Source organism: Colossoma macropomum, unplaced genomic scaffold (assembly GCF_904425465.1).
Source record: "Colossoma macropomum unplaced genomic scaffold, Colossoma_macropomum, whole genome shotgun sequence".
Taxonomy (NCBI): domain Eukaryota; kingdom Metazoa; phylum Chordata; class Actinopteri; order Characiformes; family Serrasalmidae; genus Colossoma; species Colossoma macropomum.
The window spans coordinates 14,551,425-14,570,458 of record NW_023494790.1 but is presented as its reverse complement, the minus strand read 5'-3'; the positions used below and the strand labels follow the sequence as shown (position 1 = coordinate 14,570,458).

At 40.0% G+C, this 19,034-nt stretch overlaps 1 protein-coding gene across 1 annotated transcript in view; it reads right to left on the bottom strand.

The window, feature by feature from the left end:
• The window catches only part of arid5b (AT-rich interaction domain 5B), a 105,808-nt gene that overhangs the window by 61,688 nt on the left and 25,086 nt on the right, over positions 1–19,034 (bottom strand). Inside the window, exon 4 of the mRNA XM_036572256.1 lies at positions 10,359–10,589. Coding sequence (XP_036428149.1) covers positions 10,359–10,589 — 231 coding nt within the window. The remainder of the gene's footprint in view (positions 1–10,358; positions 10,590–19,034) is intronic.

Below are 19,034 nucleotides of genomic sequence, written 5' to 3'. Positions count from 1 at the left end.
AACAGCAGCCTTCTGGTAGCCTGAATTTGGTCTGTACTTTAGTTCATTTTTATAGGTAAGAGTATGTCACATATTGAACAAGTCTATTTGAGATTAACTGACTGAATAATTGGTTTGAAGTGACTGTGGTACTACAAAGGCATGACTGTACAATTCCAATTTGCGTAGATAAACTTAGCTAGATTAGCCTTGTTGTTCTGGCACATATCTAAAGAAGAAAACTTCAGACACCAAACATATCTTGATTGACTGTAAATGATTAACCAATTAACTGTTAATCGAAAAAATAAACAAGTGCTCAATCAATGCTATTGGTTAAAAACATTAATTTCATTTTTGTTTCATTTCTAATAAACAGCAGTTCCTATTTGAAAAGGCAGGTTCATCTTTCAAGTTGAAGAACCTTTTTAAATAGTATGCATTGAGGGCACCATAGGGAACTGGTTTCATTACATAGGCCTACTAAAAAATGAAGCACACAGCTAAAAATAGTGGTGTTCAGGACCACTTTTCGAGAAAACAATAGCACAACTCCAACCACGTACCACATTGAAAGCAAATATCCACAAATGAACAATTACCACAAAGCACTGCTGTGTGAGAGAAGGATGGCGGTGGACGGCAACAGCTTGTGAGAGCTACTGAGGTACACTCGGCCAAAGCTAGCTCTGGGCATAGCATTTATGCTCATTTTAATGTGGGCAAGTAATGGGTTGTAAATATAACTTTAGAACTTTATAATGTAGAACTTTCAGTGGTCTATCTTTATATATTCCAGTCATTGTGGTATATAATCATGAACATATAGTTGTTAGTCCCTTGGTTTAAAGATACAGTGATACAGAGTTCCGTTCTTATCACTGGTTCAGTTGGTTATTGGTCAAAAGCATTTGCCAAAACATACGTCTGTTCCTTTAAGAGTTCTTTGCAACGAGGGCGTGGGAAGTCCTGTAAATGTCCACCATGACACTGCGAACTCAATCAGATGGTCCTGCTGGCGTTGTGTAGAATGGGAAACCGCCAAACAATCTGGCATGCGAGAAAATCGCGAAGCCTGGCACTGTAAAATGCATTTGAACTGATGATACTGACCCCGCAGTCACACCAGAAAACCACAGAGTACAAGAACAGGACGCCCCCAACACCCCCCCTCCCAATTACCTTCCCTCAGCCAGCGCTGACTCTCAAGGTTCCACTCTGCGCACTGAGCTCACAATCATGTGCATCTGGACGGCTTGTATGTTATTCATTACAAAATCGGAGGGAATATTGTACTTCACCAGACAATTATGCAAATTCCACTCAGGGGTAAAACGTTTTCAGATTTTAAGAGGCATTTTTTATTTCGAACAGGCGGTGAGGACGGAGGGAGAGAAAAAAACGTATAACTCTGGATCAAAAAAAAAGAGTCAGCCTTTCGCTTTGGCCTTGAATTCTTAATATGACACATGGATGAGGCATATGGGCTATTAAAAAATGCATGACCTTTAGTAATTCAATCCAGATTGGGAAATGGGTGAAAAAAAGCCCTGAATCATCAAACCTAATGCAGAAAACGGTGTTTGAGTACATGCGTCAAACAAAAGTAGTCCATAAAGATGGAGACGGAGATAGAGAGAGTGTAACGGAATGTGAAAAGCATGTACAGTCGACTATGGCAAAAGCTAAAATGTAATGCTGCTCTCGATTTCCCCCCCATTTAATGCAAATGATCACTGTAAAAGCTTGTGTCAAGGCTAATTGTACGGTTTGCGCGGGGGGAAAACAGTAATCATTTTACATTCTGTTTACTTAACTGCTCATACAATTCTTCTTGAGTGTATTAAGTGATTAGTGTGGATGGAGCCTGCCTCGGCTTGTCCATGCTTTCAGTGTGCGCTGCTGAAATAGATCTGACTCCAACATCTGGATGGCATTAATAACCTGCATTAAATCTAGCGCAGCCAAATACAGGCTAGCACAAGAGAGAGACAGAAAGGTCTGTGATGGAATTTGGGAAATTTTTCTTCTGTAGTGAGAAGTGGTGGGGTACAAAGCATTTTTTCAAGCAAACAAACCACCAGGATTTGATTTCCAATGAAGGCAACAAAGAATTTCATATCCTATGTGGTCGAACAGAAATAGCCACTATAAATAGGCCCAGAGAGTGAGCGAGAGAGAGAGAGAGACGTGCGGCAAATTCTCTGGAAAGTCTTAATGCTGAATCAAATTTGAGAGAAAGCTTTTGTTTATTTAAGCGGCAAGCCTGAGGACCGGATCCGATTGCAAAAGGAACTGGGTAATAGGTAATTCTGCCTCAACTTTTTTTCCCTCTTTTCCTTCCTCGATGAAACAGTGCAGGGGATGGAAGGGTGGGGCTGCGTGATGTTTCTCAATATTCAAAAAAGTCTCTTCCGTACGCGGCCGGGATGATAAATCTTTTCCCTGCATCTGATTATTCAAATGTTCCGTGAGCCACATGTTCGCACAAGAAGTCAGTGCCCACTTCCTTCAAGGCCCTGCCAGAGCCTCTAGACTCTTTTAAAGAGTAAACACACAGGCCTGACAATGCAGGCAAAATATTAATACAACCCCCCTTCAGATGCCTCCAAGCTCCCCTGAAATATGGTATCAATCCTCACAAAACCTCTGAATTCCTTCAAATGGGCTAGATGGCTAAAAATGTACATGATTTTTTTCTTTCCTCTTACCTCATACATAGCCGACTGATCAATGCATGTCTGGTGTCTGAAGTTTGCTTCTTTAGCTTTGCACTGAAGCCTTGAGGCTAATGTACTTAACAAATAATAGAAGCTTATACCTGTCAGATTATACAAACGTAAATCATGACACACTTGCCTCAAACTATGTCAAGTTGTTAAAGCGACACTCCAGACAAAAAGAAAAATGTCACCTATATATCAGCTGTAAACAGCCTACTTGCATCCTACAGCGGTGCTGTAAGAGTAGTAACAGATTTTCTGGCTTAAAGACTATGAAAACCCTCTTCTGATGTTTCTTGAAGGTGGGAGGAACTTTTGAAAAACTACAGACGGATAGTTGCTATTTTTTCCAGACAGCTAATGGTACTGCTAGGTATTTGAATATCATGTCTGCATTAGCCACTACAACATCTTAACAGTCAACATTTCTTTATTCCCAGTGGCTGAATAATGTCTCTGTGTATTGCATGCTGGGTGTTGTAGTGAGAGAACACTGATGGACATTCTGTCAAACTGATGAGGCTGAGGGATGCAATGCCGCACTACAGAATATTGTATAACATTTAGTAATCTCAAATAAACATGCAGTAATCTCAAATAAACTTGCTTATGTACTTTCTGACACTGTATGCGTTATCTACAAAAATGGACAAAAGCATGCAAAATTTGGGCTACTACTATTTTTAGCTATGTGACATACTTGTTTATTTTTATAGATAGCCTTATAACATAGAGGGTCAACTCTTTGTGGAAAGGGGAAAAATGTGAAAATTTTTACCAGACTTCCATCTAAATCTTCTAAAAGTGATGCAGTTGGCTATATGGACACAGTGGTAGAGGTCTGCAAAACAGCTTCTTTTCACGGGAGGAAAATAAATGACCCATTTTTATTGCAGCATACATGGTAAACAATGCCCTAAATGAGGCGAAGGATGGAATCGGAACGCTTAGAACCCAGTCAAAGACGGCAGGACTGCGCTGCTGGCCTGCAATTTGATTTAGTTAAGTGCAAATTATTAACACTCCTGAACAATGCCTGCGATAGAAGAGGCCCCTCAATGATAAACAACAATGGGCTCCTTTGTGAACCCCCCACTCTCTCCACTAGACAACAGGCTATCATTAATTCCTTGTCCTCATTGCTATGCAACCAATCACGGCCGGTAATCATACATGCTGCATTCCTGTCACACCACGCCAACCGGCCTGGAATGGCTAGCCCATGTAGCATTTAATTTAGAAAAAAGGGAAAAAACACTCGCTAACTTGCTAACTCGAGTGCTTTTATTCACAGCCACAATCGCTTTGTTTCTACATATCCTTAACCTGATGGCGCTAACCAGTCCCAAGGCCTGTGTACAAAGAGATAAAGACCTAAGAGAGTTTCGAGAGGCAGAGAACATCACATCACTTGCCACAAAACATGTGTCCTAACAACAGGAACAACTGGTGAACATTAATGCCTCCTCTCTCTGAGAGAAAAAATAAATAAATAATAAAAAAGTAACCCGTTTTTTTCCACTCTCTCCACTCCATAATGCAGTTATTATGCAGTAGGTCTGTGCTTCACTCTGCAATCATTAAGCATATGCCCACATAATAATACTGACTTCCTAAAAATAAACCTCCTCAGAGACAGGAAATGAATCAGGAGGGGACGAATAACAGCGTGGCCATTACAGAGCATCCATGTACAAACTCTCTTCAATAATTCACCCCCCCACCATTAACCACGTCCCTCTAAATAGGCACTTCCTGTCTGTCTCTGTCTCTCTTTTTCTCTCTCTCTCTCCAAGCCTTTGTCAGAACCTGCTCTTGCATGGTAGACACATCCCTGTTGGCATGGGGTGGGGTGTGCGGGGGGGTTTGTGGTCCCATTCAAAAGAGTAATACACTGACAATATATTGCAACGTATGCTACATGGCTGAGCAACACGACATTATTGTTACTGGGACAAACTACATCACAATTCTTACTGTATTTAGACATAAAATTCAGCAGTGAAAAAAAGGCGACAAGTTCAGAAAACAAATTCCTTGTAGTGGGGTCCAGTGGTGTATTTTGACTAATTTGTTAAAAATATTGTTTTACAAATTTTCACAATGTTTACAAATAGAGGTGACTTTGCCTATCTTTTGTCTTCAAGGCGCTCCTAAATGACGCTGTGTGCTTGGACCCCAATGATCGCTATTTATGATGTCATTTGTTGATGGTCGCTAAGCTCCCATAATGGTTACAACAGTCCACAGAAATGGATTTTACACAAAACAAAGTGGTAGCTGATTATCTGGGATGACCATTTATACATATTAACCTTTTATGACTGTTATAAAAGAATATTCGAAAATGAAACTAACTTTACCACTCACGAAACATGACTCTCATTTCACGTTTCGGTAACATTACCTTAGTTCTGATTGGTGAACAAAAATGAAATGCTACATCTGTGGATTGGCTGAATAATGACCATGAACTGCTAATGTGCTGTTTCTGGGGGCAGAGGAGGGATTCTCTGCTGGCAATACAGCCCCATTTCTAAAACTAAACACTCATCAAATCTGTATGATTCACTACTGACAGGTTTGCTAGTGGCAGGTTTACAGCCACCAAAATCTTACAACTCTGGATCACCCCACAGCTTTCATTATAAAGTTCGTATAAAGTTCTGTTTTCAAAATTAATGCTACTTTGCAGTAACCATCTTACAGACAGGCTCAACAAAGCAAAGCAGTCAGCTACTGTTAACTGGAAGAGTCCAAGAACTTTAGTTTTAAACTGTACTAAGCAGTAAATATTTTTGTACTGATTCCTTTGCATGTTTTCAACCTGTAAACCTAAACATGTACACTTACCACTGTATCTTAGTGTCCTGTCCCACTACCCCATCCCCTTATTTAGAAATGCAATAAAAAGATAATCATCTTTCATCGCTCAAAATGCTGAAAGGTGAGTTTGCATGTATGTTATTTTAAGTGTTAAAAATCGCTGTACTTTTTGAAGCACTTTTTCAAAGCAATGAAAATAACTATTTTTCAGTGACTTTTTGTCATTGTTTTGCAGTATTTTAATTAAGGTTTATTAAAAAGTAAAATAAATAAAAACATTTTATGCCATAGTGCAAAATGACAGTATCACATAATAGTACATTACAGGAATAATAATAACAACGAAAACTACAACTATTTAACTAAAACTATGTATATACAATAGTTCGATACTATGCTATTCATATTTTGGAGCATTTTTCTTTTTTTATCTGTTGTATCTCTTTACAAGACTGAGCCGATATTAGCGATGTGGAGAGGAATGCGATGGGGCGATGGTTCAGACTGCCAAAAGGAGTCACATGATTCACAGGGGTCAGGGTTAGGCCCTGAAGGGTCACCAAATATGGCCTGTGTTACCTGTTCACCCTGCTGAACAATCGCACAGTTTAATGCACTATGATTACATTTAGAATACATTTCTACACATTGTAATTATGCTTGTAATACAGTATTAGCTAGAAATTTTCAGCAGGGTGCCCAACTTCTGTCCACCTGGCCCCGAAGCCATTCACGTGTGGATAAGTCTCTGGTCAATTTACTAGCCTTTGTTTCCTTTAGGGGAAAGAGACAGTGTGAGAGACAGACAGACAGACACAGAGATTGACATGTGGCCAAAGGAGCAAGCAGGCAAGGCAAACCCTGTGGATATTTCCATTAAAAGACAGAGCAGATGAAACAGGAATTGGCAGGGGATGTCCAGGATCGACTTACTAAAAATATGTGGCGCGCGAGAGCGGGCGCTAGCTACACCATTGCTTCCACAGTTTCCTGAAACAATGCTGGCCTTTCCTTCGTGATGTACTGGATCCTTCTCAAAACTAACTGACACCTCTCTCAGTTGCCAAGCCTTTGGAAGCCCTGTTATTCGCTTCAGAAAGTTAATGGCTAGGCTAAATGCGGAAGATTTTCCGCCAAGTAACCGTCACTCTGGGCATAAAAAAATTCTCAACGTTTTTTTTTTCCATCTCTGATTTTCTCATCTGTCTCTGAAGTGCTTCAGAACAACTAAAAATCAAATCTATCCCTTTGTGAGCAGCCCAGCGCTCAGGAACCCCTTTTACATGAACAATGACTTCATATGCTTAGTTCACAGCTTAATAAATAACACGCCCTTGTAAGTTAAATAAAATTACAGCTTGTTATATGGCCCTTATTACAAGAGCTCTGTTTAAAGCTTGGGGTGGAGGAAAAGGCATTTTAATCAAAGAATGCAACTCTTATCCACAAACTGTCAGACTGTAGAAGAAACACTGCATGTACAACAAGCAGAAAAATGCTGTTTATAACAGAATTAAGATTGCGTCTCTGATTTTTTCCAGTAATTAAAGAAATCCCAGGCTATTCATAGCTGACTCATGTGTCCTTTATATACAACAGATAAACCATTAAGCACATTGTGAGCCATTTACGCAAATCTGTTCTTGCTGCAAGTTATTATGTAAACAACCCTAGCCCTCCTTCTGCAGCACAAAAACAGCAAGTGCCTCAGTATGCGGCCAGTCAGAAAGGTCTAATCTGGATTCCTGCGTACGCATGAGCCTGACCCTTTGGCAAAGAATCTGAATTGGAAGCCCAACAAGCAACAATAAAGTACAGTGAGCTTTCTGAGACGCAGTATTAAGTACTTGATGAAATATTCATGTCATTGTTAGGGTATAGTCATGTATGATTCATGCAGAATTTAAACATTTATACTTCAATGAAAGATTAGCATATGTGAGTTGCCAAGATTACAGTCACAAAGCAATGTTTATCATATATTGCTATGTCTAAAGTGGCTTCTCAAAAGACCCTCTCTTGCTGTTAAACAGGGCTGCACAATAAACAAACAAAATACTAGTACTGTGATTCTATTGCTAAATACTGCAACCACAATATGCAATATTTAATATATTAAATGTACACTAGTGAATCAATAATGTGACATGATTAAAGTTTGGTCTGCATTATTTTCACCAAAATAACTTCTGTTTGTCAGATTGCAGGAATACCTTGATTCACTTATTTGGATGGAGCTGTGATTGGTCAGCACACAGTAAATAAACAATGTGACTGGCTCGTTTGCATATGCAAAAGCCATCATAACAATATCAATCAACAAACTAAATATTGTGCAGCCCTACTGTTCATCAATATTGTTACAACTGGAACCCTGGCAAAAATGTAAGGACTCTTTACAGTAACACATAAAAAAGTTTAACTAGCGTTCTCAGACTGCATGGGGCACCGCTCAGAAATACTATGTAGTGTGGTGTTATGATTCACTCCTTGATTTGATCTTGCGTGGAATTCATCCCGTTGCAGCAGCAATGATTTGAAAAGGAAAAAACTAACATTAATTACTTTGTGCCAGTCAAAAATTCATTTTAAATGTTACAAATCAAATGAGTATGTGATTTATTAACAAAGCAAATTTGTTTAAACAAACACATGTAATCTTCTTCTCTGACTTCAGTGTTCACAATAGTAAGTAGACACTGCAAATGTTTCCTCTGTTAGAAGCATTATGTGGCCAGATCCTTGTTATCAGCTAATATTTTTAATGTTTTTAATGCATTATAATATTTCTAACAAAAGCCTGAATCAAATCGCTGTTTAGTTCTAAATTGTTTGTGAAAGGGCCATATTCTATACATTTTTCCTGTATACTATTTTTCTCCCTGAAGGCCACTTATAATGTTTGTTGTGTTTGTGGTATACACCAAGTGATTCATTTTTAAATGACCATTTTCCAAACTCTCTTTACTCCTTTAGAATTAAGCAGGCTGTTTTTGTTACTGTGCCTTTAAGACTGATATATGTAAATGATCACTGTTCTGACTGGTTGCTTGTATCGTGCCTCCTTTAAAAAGCAGTTTGGGCTGAAACACTTCTTATAACTGCAGTGTGAATGCGTAGAGCTGAACTGCTGTAGGCTTAACAGGAGGATATATGTTTTCATGACATCACACAAACAATTAATTAAAATCAGGTTGTTTTTACAGCTTAGTTTCAATTTACAGACTTTATGGACTTGTGAGTGAAAGGTATGTTTTGTAACTTTAATGTTTACGTACTACATCAAACTCTTTGATCACAAAAAAATCGAAAGCAATTCTGTTCTCCAAGAAATGGGCCCTTTTAGAAAAAAACAAATCATGAATCGAAACGTTTCTTCCACAAGCCCTAATGTAACAGTAGTAAAAAGGAAACACAGTAACAGTAGATAAAGTTACACAGTGTTGAGAAGTGAAAGCAATGGCTAGGGAAAATGTGTTTCTTTTCTACAGTAGTGGGTACAACTTGGAAGACTGGAACTCTGTATACCAACAATGACCAGCAGTGAGCCAACAAAACACCACTTACTAGGAAAACTTTTCAGTACTAGGGAAACACAATTTTTACTTTAATATAATGTGTAAATTTGTCTGACCATCACTTCAAGTTCTAATAGTAACTCAGGCAAGTGTTCCAGTTGCTGTTTTACTTTCAAAACCAGGTCGCACAGGCCACTGGCCACTGCTGACAGCACACAATTGCACGCAAAAGCATGGTGGTTCTGAAACGATCCAACCAACAGGACCACAGATGGTGCCTCTTCTGTATCATCAAGGCACTCCTCTAGAAGGAGCCTGAGGTCAGGAGTGTGCCTCCAACAGACTATTCCACCTTACTCTGTCCCCAGGGATAAAAAAAAATCTAGTCAGTTCTAGACTCCATCACAGAAAACGGCTTTGTGTCCCTCTCTGCCTTCGGTTTCTGGTTTCTGGCCGACAACTGAAGGCCTAGCCACACTCAGACCAAGCGCGTGTCTGTTTCAATTACCAGTGGCATGATCAAACCAGCTCCAAGTCATTTATCCCTGTTTCGTGCCAGTCCCAGAGCCCATCACCCTGCCAAAGGCTCTCCTGCGAGAGTTTAGCGGCAGTCAGGTAATTAAGATAAAGCACAACCTTCACAGGGACATTTGTTCGGTCAAGTCGTTTTGGGCTTTTCTTTCGCCGGTTTCTTGTGTGGGTGGATTTTGCTCATTCATTCATTCATTCATTCAATCATCCAACAGACCATTCATTCATTCATTAATCCAGCCATATAGTTGTTCAGTCATTCATTCAACTCTGATTCTACCACAAACATCATATGAGGTGTCGCCAACATTGCCACTGTCCACTAGAAATTGCATCACCTACAATTGACCTATCTATGCTTCATCTACAAAAGCTGTTGCCAGGTTGGACTAACAAAACGCTGGCAAAAATTCCATTACAACCAATGACAACAACAGTTCTTGTCAAATTAAGTATTTTTATGTCAATATACATTTAGAGTGCATTAATAATTTCAGATGATATTTTCTATGTATGTAAAAAGTGATAAGGTGTAGTTTTTTCTTGTAGTCAAGGATTTTAGGGATAAACATCTAACTGACAGGCTAAGCAGAGAGTTGGCTTCAGATGGTTTAATGTTGCTAGATGGTTCTGCTAACTTGGAATGGTGGCTTTGAAAGAACGAATTTGTAGGTAGAACATGGATAAATCAATTGTAAACTAATGGAAGTACTAGTGGACAGTGAATTAACAGGTCAATTAATACAGTCACTCCAACTATTTCCACTTGCGGGGTGCTTACCAAACTCGTCACAGATGCTCTCATTCTCTAGTAGCGTGGGGTGCTCGAAAGTGTCCCTGCAGTAGAGGATCTGTGTGTTGCTGGTAAGCGAGGCGATGCCCCCCAGTGCCAGCACCACCTGGTCCGTCAGGAGGGAGGCCGGCCGCTCCCGGAGCCGTGCGATGATAGAGCGGTAGCGACAGTACTGTGGATAACTTAGCACCAGAACCCTCTTCTCCTCCGCATCATCACCTGCAAGCATGCAGACAAATTGAGATCATCAAGTACATTCCATTTAATGCATACAACATAAGGCCATCATTTCTAAAAGCAAAAACGTTTTACAACTACTGTGTTTTACAGCAAGCGTTGCTTACAGGCTGAAAGCTGTTTTTATGTTTACAACAGGGATGTAACTATGTAACATGCTGAGCCAACTCGCACAGTGCAAAAGATCATTGCTGACACTCATCGTCATCTCCAGCCGTCTGAACGGTTACTAATTCAATCAACGTCCTTCTGCTGAAGTTGGAGAAACTGCAACCTGAATCCATATTGCTTATCTATCAAGACGGAAAGATAAGCCAGGCGGGTTTGAAATACAGACATGTGAGATATAATGTTTTACAATGGCCCAAACTGCTGTTTTAACATGACAGCCCTCTGTTAGAATTGGCAATATAAAGGCTTCTGGGCAAAGAGCCACGCCATTCAGGCCTACACGATCAGAGTGAAAAGCAACACAGTTTGTGCACTTCCTTTTTCTTCCATCATAACATCCCTAGGCAGTGTTGAGATGCTACAAAAAAATTAACAATAAAAAAGCACTACAGCACCCCTGATAGTACCCAACAGGCTCTCGTAATGCACCATGCAAGTTGCAGAAAGTTCAGACACTGGTAGATCTTGATAGACTAGAGCACTCCAGAGTTATCCAGACATGCTGGACAGTTTAGAACAGGCTGCCGAGGAGCTGTAAAACATGATCCACTTGACAGAGTCAAAGTGAATTTACAGCTGTCACCTCACTCAGAACAGGTGACAGAGCATGGTCCAGATGCAGTATGTTGCTAAAATGGACTGATTATGAATTTGCTAGCACTTTGATGCTAGGCTGTAGTGCTGCACAATACACTGTCTATGAATCATTACTGCGATATTGGTCTCTGCAGTACTCATATTGCAGAAGCAGTATGCAAATGACTGCACTAACCAATCACAATGTGTTTTACTGTGCGCTGAGCATCTTGACCAATCACTCATGTTTCTGTGGGCATTTTTATTTAAGGTATGACTGCAATCCCACAAAAGTGCATGATTTGGTCAAAACCATACAGGCCCAACTTTCACCATGTCACAGTACTGTACCTTAATATAATACAAGGCATTTTACAATCGTAATACAATACTGTGCAAAAGTCAGAGTATTCATTCATAACCATTCAATTATGTAATTTTGAGTTATAAGCACAAGTTTTTTTATTTTTTCTAATATCTTATATCTATCTTACATCTGAAAAGATTTAAGATTTAACTTGTACATACATGAAAATGAAATAATTGTACTTGCAATGGACCAGTGACCTGTCCAGGGTGTATCCTGCCTTCCGCCCAATGACAGCTTGGATAGGCTCCAGCTCCCCCCCGCAACCCAGGAGGATAATCAGCTTACAGAATGTGAAAATGTGTGTACTTAATGGCCATTTTGATTGGAAAATAAATGAAGAGCAATCTCTGACTTATTGCTGCACTAGCATTAGGTCCATATTATACAGTCTTGCTAGGCAGTTTATTGAACAAATGGTGGGACCTTTCAGAAATGTTTTTATGGTTGATCAAATTATTCCGCTTAATGTTTGGATAGAGAAGGAGGATACTGAAGCAATGGGAGGCAGGCTGTTGTGGGCCTCTGGCTGGAGGAACTATGCTGACTTCAAATGAACTTGAGTGCCCTTGCTCCTCTGTGCCAGACAGACAGGAAAAAAAGCAAAACACAAAGCCCTGATTTATCTGTTTATCCTTTTATAGGACTTTTACTGCATGTGTTATAGTCACTTAGAAAAGGACACAGTGCACATATTTTCTTTCTTTTGCTTTCTATCCTATATAACTCTGAATGAACACACACACATGAACACATCCCAATGAAGATGCCTGTTCAGGGCATTGATTGAGTGATGAGTGGGATTTGCCCGTTTGCTCAACAAGACTATCTCCCCATTGCCTAATTCATTAATGAGAAACGAATTTACTCTTTGACAGAAGAATATCTCTCTCTCCCTCTCTCCAACCCTCTTCTACTCTCCTTTTTACTTGCAATTAGCACAGCTGACGTTGGTCTCAAAATGTCCAGCTTTTTATGGGCCACCCTGGCCGGTGTTAATCGCCCAGGGATCCTGCGAACATTTTCTTGATTAGATTTCGCTCTGGGCCAGAACAGAGACCAGAGAAGAAGAAGAAGAACCAGCAAAACGGAGCTCCCCTGCCACATAGCCATTTCCCTCATAAAATCTAACCTTTCCCAAAGAAAGGCATTCTTATCTCTTTTCTATTTAATTGGTGAGGGCTGCACTATCATTAGAGAGCACTGGAAATCGCATTATGCAATTTTCCTTTAATACCCTTGACAAGAGGGCCTTGTCGAGAGGTGGAGGAAGGGGGGGAGGCAGGTACGCACTGATTGGTCACAAAATCAAACCGTCCAATCTGCATGACTAAGCCTCACATGTCTTATCAGATCCACGGTAAGGGACTCTGTCTCTTTAACTATGGCAATGTTCTCCTCGTTTACAGCTCAAGTGCTCCACAAAATGTCAAATGGCCCTCTGTGGGAATATATTTACATAACACCTCTCCACTCTGAGCCCCTGCCAAAGAGGGCCAATTAAACATAAAAACGCAGACGTATGTGGTAAAAATGCCTCAGAATTTTAATAATTCATGTTATTTCATCATATAAAATTTCAGAAGGTACACCCACGGATCAGTCGCAAAAGGTATCGCAGAAAGGGCTTTTGCTTTTGGAGTTTTTTGAGGAGGTGAAAGAAGTTCATTATTTATGCAAGGGGACAATACTGTCAAGTTGAGATCGGACAAGAAAAGAAAACAAAAGAAAAAGTAGAGAAACCCACCAATAACAAACCCACAGCAATTTTTTTTTGGTGAAATCAAAATGTGTACACATTATACTGTAATTATGATGCATGGCGTATGAAAGACGGCATGACCCAGATAAACATCTGATAATGCCTGTGTACAGCTTTGCTCTCGTGCCTGCCTGAGCTTGTTGTGGAAGTTTACAGAGCGGTATCTGCAAATCACCTGTCAGAACTGTTAACTTTCTCTGTGCTCCAACCTGAGCTTTTTTCACTCCAAATTACAAATATCTGGATCGCACTGGATGCCAGCGACATCAAAAGCCCCTTTGATTATCTCTGAGGGAAACCTGAGTGCTTGCTAAGACATTGTTCTTGTATCGGCCCTACTAACCCCCACCCCCCCCACAGACGCCTGGGTGCAGTGACTAAGATTCAAGAAAAACAACTTCCAGCGTGCGTCGGCCGCTAATGTACATGCAGAAGCTTCAAAGCCTCCCTAAATGGCCTGGTGGATTCCCAGCAAGTCAAACAGAGGTGCTGAGATGCATTCCAGTAGAGCCCCACCCTCAGAGACCAATGCATTCTCACTGTCGAATGAATCAGGCTTGACAAACGAGCTTTAATAGTTACCTGTCTCTTTGAAATGTGCAGGTCAAAATATCAATTGGAGCACAGGGCTGGAGAGAGTGAGCAAGCCAGAAAGAGAGAGACATTGAGGAGAATATTCCTGGCAGAAGCTGCTTATTATATGTCCTGGTTACAGCAGCCTATTAAAACAGACGAGCGTTGATGCTAAGGTTATTGGCATGTGTTATTATTGATACTAACGTGCTGCACACCGCGGAGGGGAAAATGTGTGTCATTGCCACGGCAACCGTTCTAATGGAAGACTTCTCGTCAATAACGGCTAACACAATTACACTTCGGTCATAAACCCATGAATCAATGCGCTCGATGTGTTTAATGCATGTTTGTGTGCTGTAACTGTCTGTGTGACTGTGTGCTATTAGGCTGGGAAGGACCAGAAATGCAGTGTTTGTGGTGAGTGGAATACTAAGAACACAAGATCTTTGGATCTCTGGTTTATTCATGGCTGATCTTTTCAGCAATCAATCCTTAGCTAATTATTACTACACAAATCAACCACAGCCTCTACTGGGCCAAATCACATTGGACACCGGCTTGAACCGCCGCACCCTGGTTGGGTCATTAACAGGATACTGCTGCTTTAATAGTTCACTGGCTTGAATGCCAAAACGTATGATATCACAGGCTTTTTACAACAGTGCTAATCTGCAGTGAGACAATAGAAGACAAGCCCAGAAATATTTTGGATTGTAATCTAGGCCAAATATATTTATTTCTGAACAAATACTGTACTGACCACCCTTTCATTTATTTAATTTCCATCCAGAACAGACAATAAGTACAAGTTATTCATTTTTCAGTGTCAGGAAAAGAGCAGAAAACATATGTTTAACAGAAAATTATACAGAAGCCTCAACAAATAAATATAATTTCAACATTTCCAGCATTTAGTGCACCAACCATTCATTACAGCTTCCATTCTTTTCTGGAGACTTGCTTTCAGTCTGTCAAAGAAATCTGCAGGGAAATTTTTCCACACCTCCAAAGTTCAGTCTTAGAAGTTGGTTGTTGCTGGGAGCTGTAATTTAATGTAAATGAATAAAAGTGGTAGTAGCTCACACAAACGATAGTGGACAACTTAAATGTTGACAGATTTGACATTATAATTAGTGTTGAATATATATTTCCTGCTTTTAATCTCACACTGAAAAATGAACAACATATTTTGTTAATTTTCTAAGTGAAAAAATGTACAAAAAAATTTACAAAATTATTTTTTTTCTTTGTAGAGGATGTGTACTTATTTTCACTTTAACAAAACATGTATTTTGACCCAAACATTTGCATGACTGTACACGGTGGTTGAAGTTTTACACTTTGCAAACTATTCTAGAGCCCTGCCGCTGCTTTTGCCAGTGAATTGTGCCTGCGTAACCTCCATACAAAGCCAGGACACAGGGAATAGCAGGGCACCAGCCTCTCAAACTGTTTGTCTTTATTTCCAAGGTATGGGGGCCATCAGCGAATCGCTGGCTCAGAATGCCCAGATAACCCAACTGCCCCGCCACGGTCTCACATTACTTAAACATATTAGGCTTTTCATATTTAAATGACTCTAATTTGCCTTCCATCGGGTGCTTCTTCTCTCTGGAGGAACGCGGCTATCTTAAAGAGGCTGAGGCCCTATTCAAATCTCCCCCTTCATTCTCCACTATTATATCTCCAATAAGCCTTTCTTTCTTTCAATGCTTGGAGACTCCTAAAAGCATATCATATTTTCACCAAGCCCAAAGGAAATGTTCAATTGAAAGCAGGTGCCTGGAAAAATACAGCACAAGTCTGTTCCTGAGCTCAATTACAGAGAAATGCTCTCGCTTGTTAAATTTGTGTGATTGCGTTTCGCGCGCCAAGAGCAACAGCGGAAGATCTAAGCCTAACAGATCGCTCGGGTCGCTTGAGACGCGCATGGGCGGCGGCATGCGTCCCACTGCTCCGCACACCTCCATAATGTGACTCTTTATTCGACTCCATCTTTGTCCTGACTCCAGCCCCAAATTGCCCCGAGTCAAGTAGTTCCGCGCTATCCCCCTGATGTCCATGTGAAACACTTTTCCCATGATTTATGCTACCTGCTGATATTTTATTGGACCGGCGTTGCAGCCCATATGAGTCCAGTGCTTTCTGCACTGCTCCATTGGTAGAAGCCAAAGCAATTTCTGCTACAGCCGTCTCAGCTCCATATCTAATGGCCTGTGTCATTGATAACCAAATTGTGAACTTTGAATAGCAAAAGCTCTTGTAATACGAGAAGGAACAGAACACATTTGCTTCTTTCAAATTATTCCCTAGCCTGAAGAAAAGATTGTAAAAACGTTTTATAATTCCAGTGATGTGCCTGTCGAAACAATGAGCATCCTCATATAAAAGGTGACATAGACAACTGTTTCTGTTAAGAAAATTGTTGTTCAATGTGCACCAACAATGGCTTCAGCAAGAGAACAGTACAAATAAGAGCAGCAATAATGAAATACTGAAATATTAGAACAAAACAGCAATATTACTGATAATAAAACGCTAAACCTGTACACTATTTTGAGTATAAAGGCCTTCATAAATTCAACATGATTTATTCTTATTCAGACAACAGTAAATTAATCCGAGCATGTGTATAACTGATGGTATCTTGTACACCTAACACAATTTTTCGGACTGCAAAAATGCAACATTATTCGCCCTCTGTTTGATTTTTGCAAACTTTTGCCAGCAACAAAAACTCACTGACCAATTACAGTCGCTTTTGCTATTGGCATGGCGACAACCAAGCTGATGGAGCAGCTGGGTTCCAGCAAACAGAACACAAACACTAAAAGGACCAAGACCTGAACTACTAACATCAGTTTCTCACATCGAGGTAAATGTGGAAGAAGTTTCAGTTTCTAAATGAAGTGATGAAGTTCTTCATGCTACTTTCTTTATTCCAAAATGGACAGTAGCCCGGTGTCACCATTTGTCCGTTCTGCTGGGAGCAAAGAATTAGATCCTATTTGCACTTAATTCAGCCTGTTTGATTTGTGCTTCGTTTAGTAAGCAGCTGCATTTCCAAAATCAGCTCAGCTCAGCTGAGATCGTTGATTTATCATTTTGTTTCCAAAATATATTGTTGCATCCTGTGTGTACGGTTTTGATGCAAAAAAATTATATCCAAATATTTCACATTACCGTGTCACTTTTTTGCATTACATTCAGTGTGTAACGGCCTTAACGCTTTCAGTCTGTAATTATCACAATAAGCCAGTCACAGTAAAAGAACAGAAGGATCTGCCTCCCCACAGCTCAATACTTAAGTTTTGCTTATTCAAATGTTTTAAGGGAAGAAATTGCCTTGGGTTATCTTATTTTTCAAGAGACGCGAGTTAAGTAACCACAGCCATAATAACCCAAGGCGATTTTACTTTATATGAACAAGCTCAGAGGCTTGTGTCTTAGTGTGAAGTCAGCGTTCTCTCTGAACTCAGCACTGACCTCTACAGAGCACTGCTACTGCTTTTGAGTTACAGTGATGAAGCTGGAATGGCGCTGGGATTAAGAGTTACAGCTGGAAGCTATCCAGACTTTTCAGCTACAGTGATAATGCCAAAATCAATGTGGAATTTTTAGTTACAGTGATAAAAGTGAACTGAGCTGGAATTTTCGGTTACAGTGATAAAGCCGTAGACAATAAGAAATTCTGACTTATAGTCATAAAGATGGAATTGCAGTGGAATTTTGGGTTACAGTCATAAAGCTGGAATTGCACTAGACTTTTGAGTTGTAATCATAAAGCTGGAACCTCACTGGACTTTTAAATTACAGTGATAAATCTAATACTGAACTGGAATTTTGAGATACAGTTATAAAGCTGACCTGAGGTGGAATTTTACAGTGATAAAGTCATAATCAATGTGCAGAGGGGAACAAAGCTGCAATTACGCTGGAATTTTGAGTTACAGTGATAAAGCCATAACTGAGGTGGAATTCTGAGTTACAGTGATGAAACTGCGCTAGAATTTTGTGACAAAGTTGAAACTGTGCTGGAATTTTGAGTTACAGTGATAAAGCTGTAACTGAGGTGGAATTCCAGTGATAAAGATAAACTGAGCTGCATTTGAGAGTAACAGTAATAAAGCATAAATCGAGGTGGAATTTTGAGTTACAGTGATGAAGCTGAAACTAGTTATGGTAATAAAGCATTGACAGAAGCAGCATTTTGAGACAGTGATATAGCACCAGCAGAAAGTAGAAATTTGAGCTACAGTGATAAAGACATAACCGAAGTAGAAGTTTTAGTGATACAGCTGTAATTGAGGCTGCCTGTAATCAAATTGGAATTGAGATACATAGACAAAGCTGTAAAGCCACTATTATGAGTCCATGTTCAAGGCAAAGTCACTAATCCTCTTTACAGACACTGGTTGCTCTCTAGATCCCCAAATAGGCTGCAGAATAAAACAAGTGACTTGTTTTCTAGAAAATGCATCTTTCATGAAACACAGTAAGCACATTTACACCGGGCACACAACAGATTGGCAGCACTGGCGCTGCATAGGATATGAATGCGAGTCACGGGAATCGTATGTATTTTTGATTGCATCTGAACAAGCTCTCCGGCAAACTGCTATGAATTGTTTAAAACTTGCTAATGTGAAACATCGTTTCATAGCCGAACTGTTCAAAAGCACTTTGAAATCTGAGGAGCTCATGAGACATGCATCCTGAAAACAGAACCTTTTTTTCATTCACAGCTTCCACATCCCTGTTATTTCAAGTTACAATCTGATCTTATTTTGGTGATAGCCTGTTTAATACACTTCAACCAATAGCAAATTCATCAAAGGCTAAGTTGACCTAATTGCAATTACACTGGTGAACAGTGTTGGATATTCGTTATTACATTCCAGCAATGCTTCTTTACATGTGGCCTATTTTGGACTGATATGATCTGAGACTTAATCCGAGGCCAAACCCAAAAGCT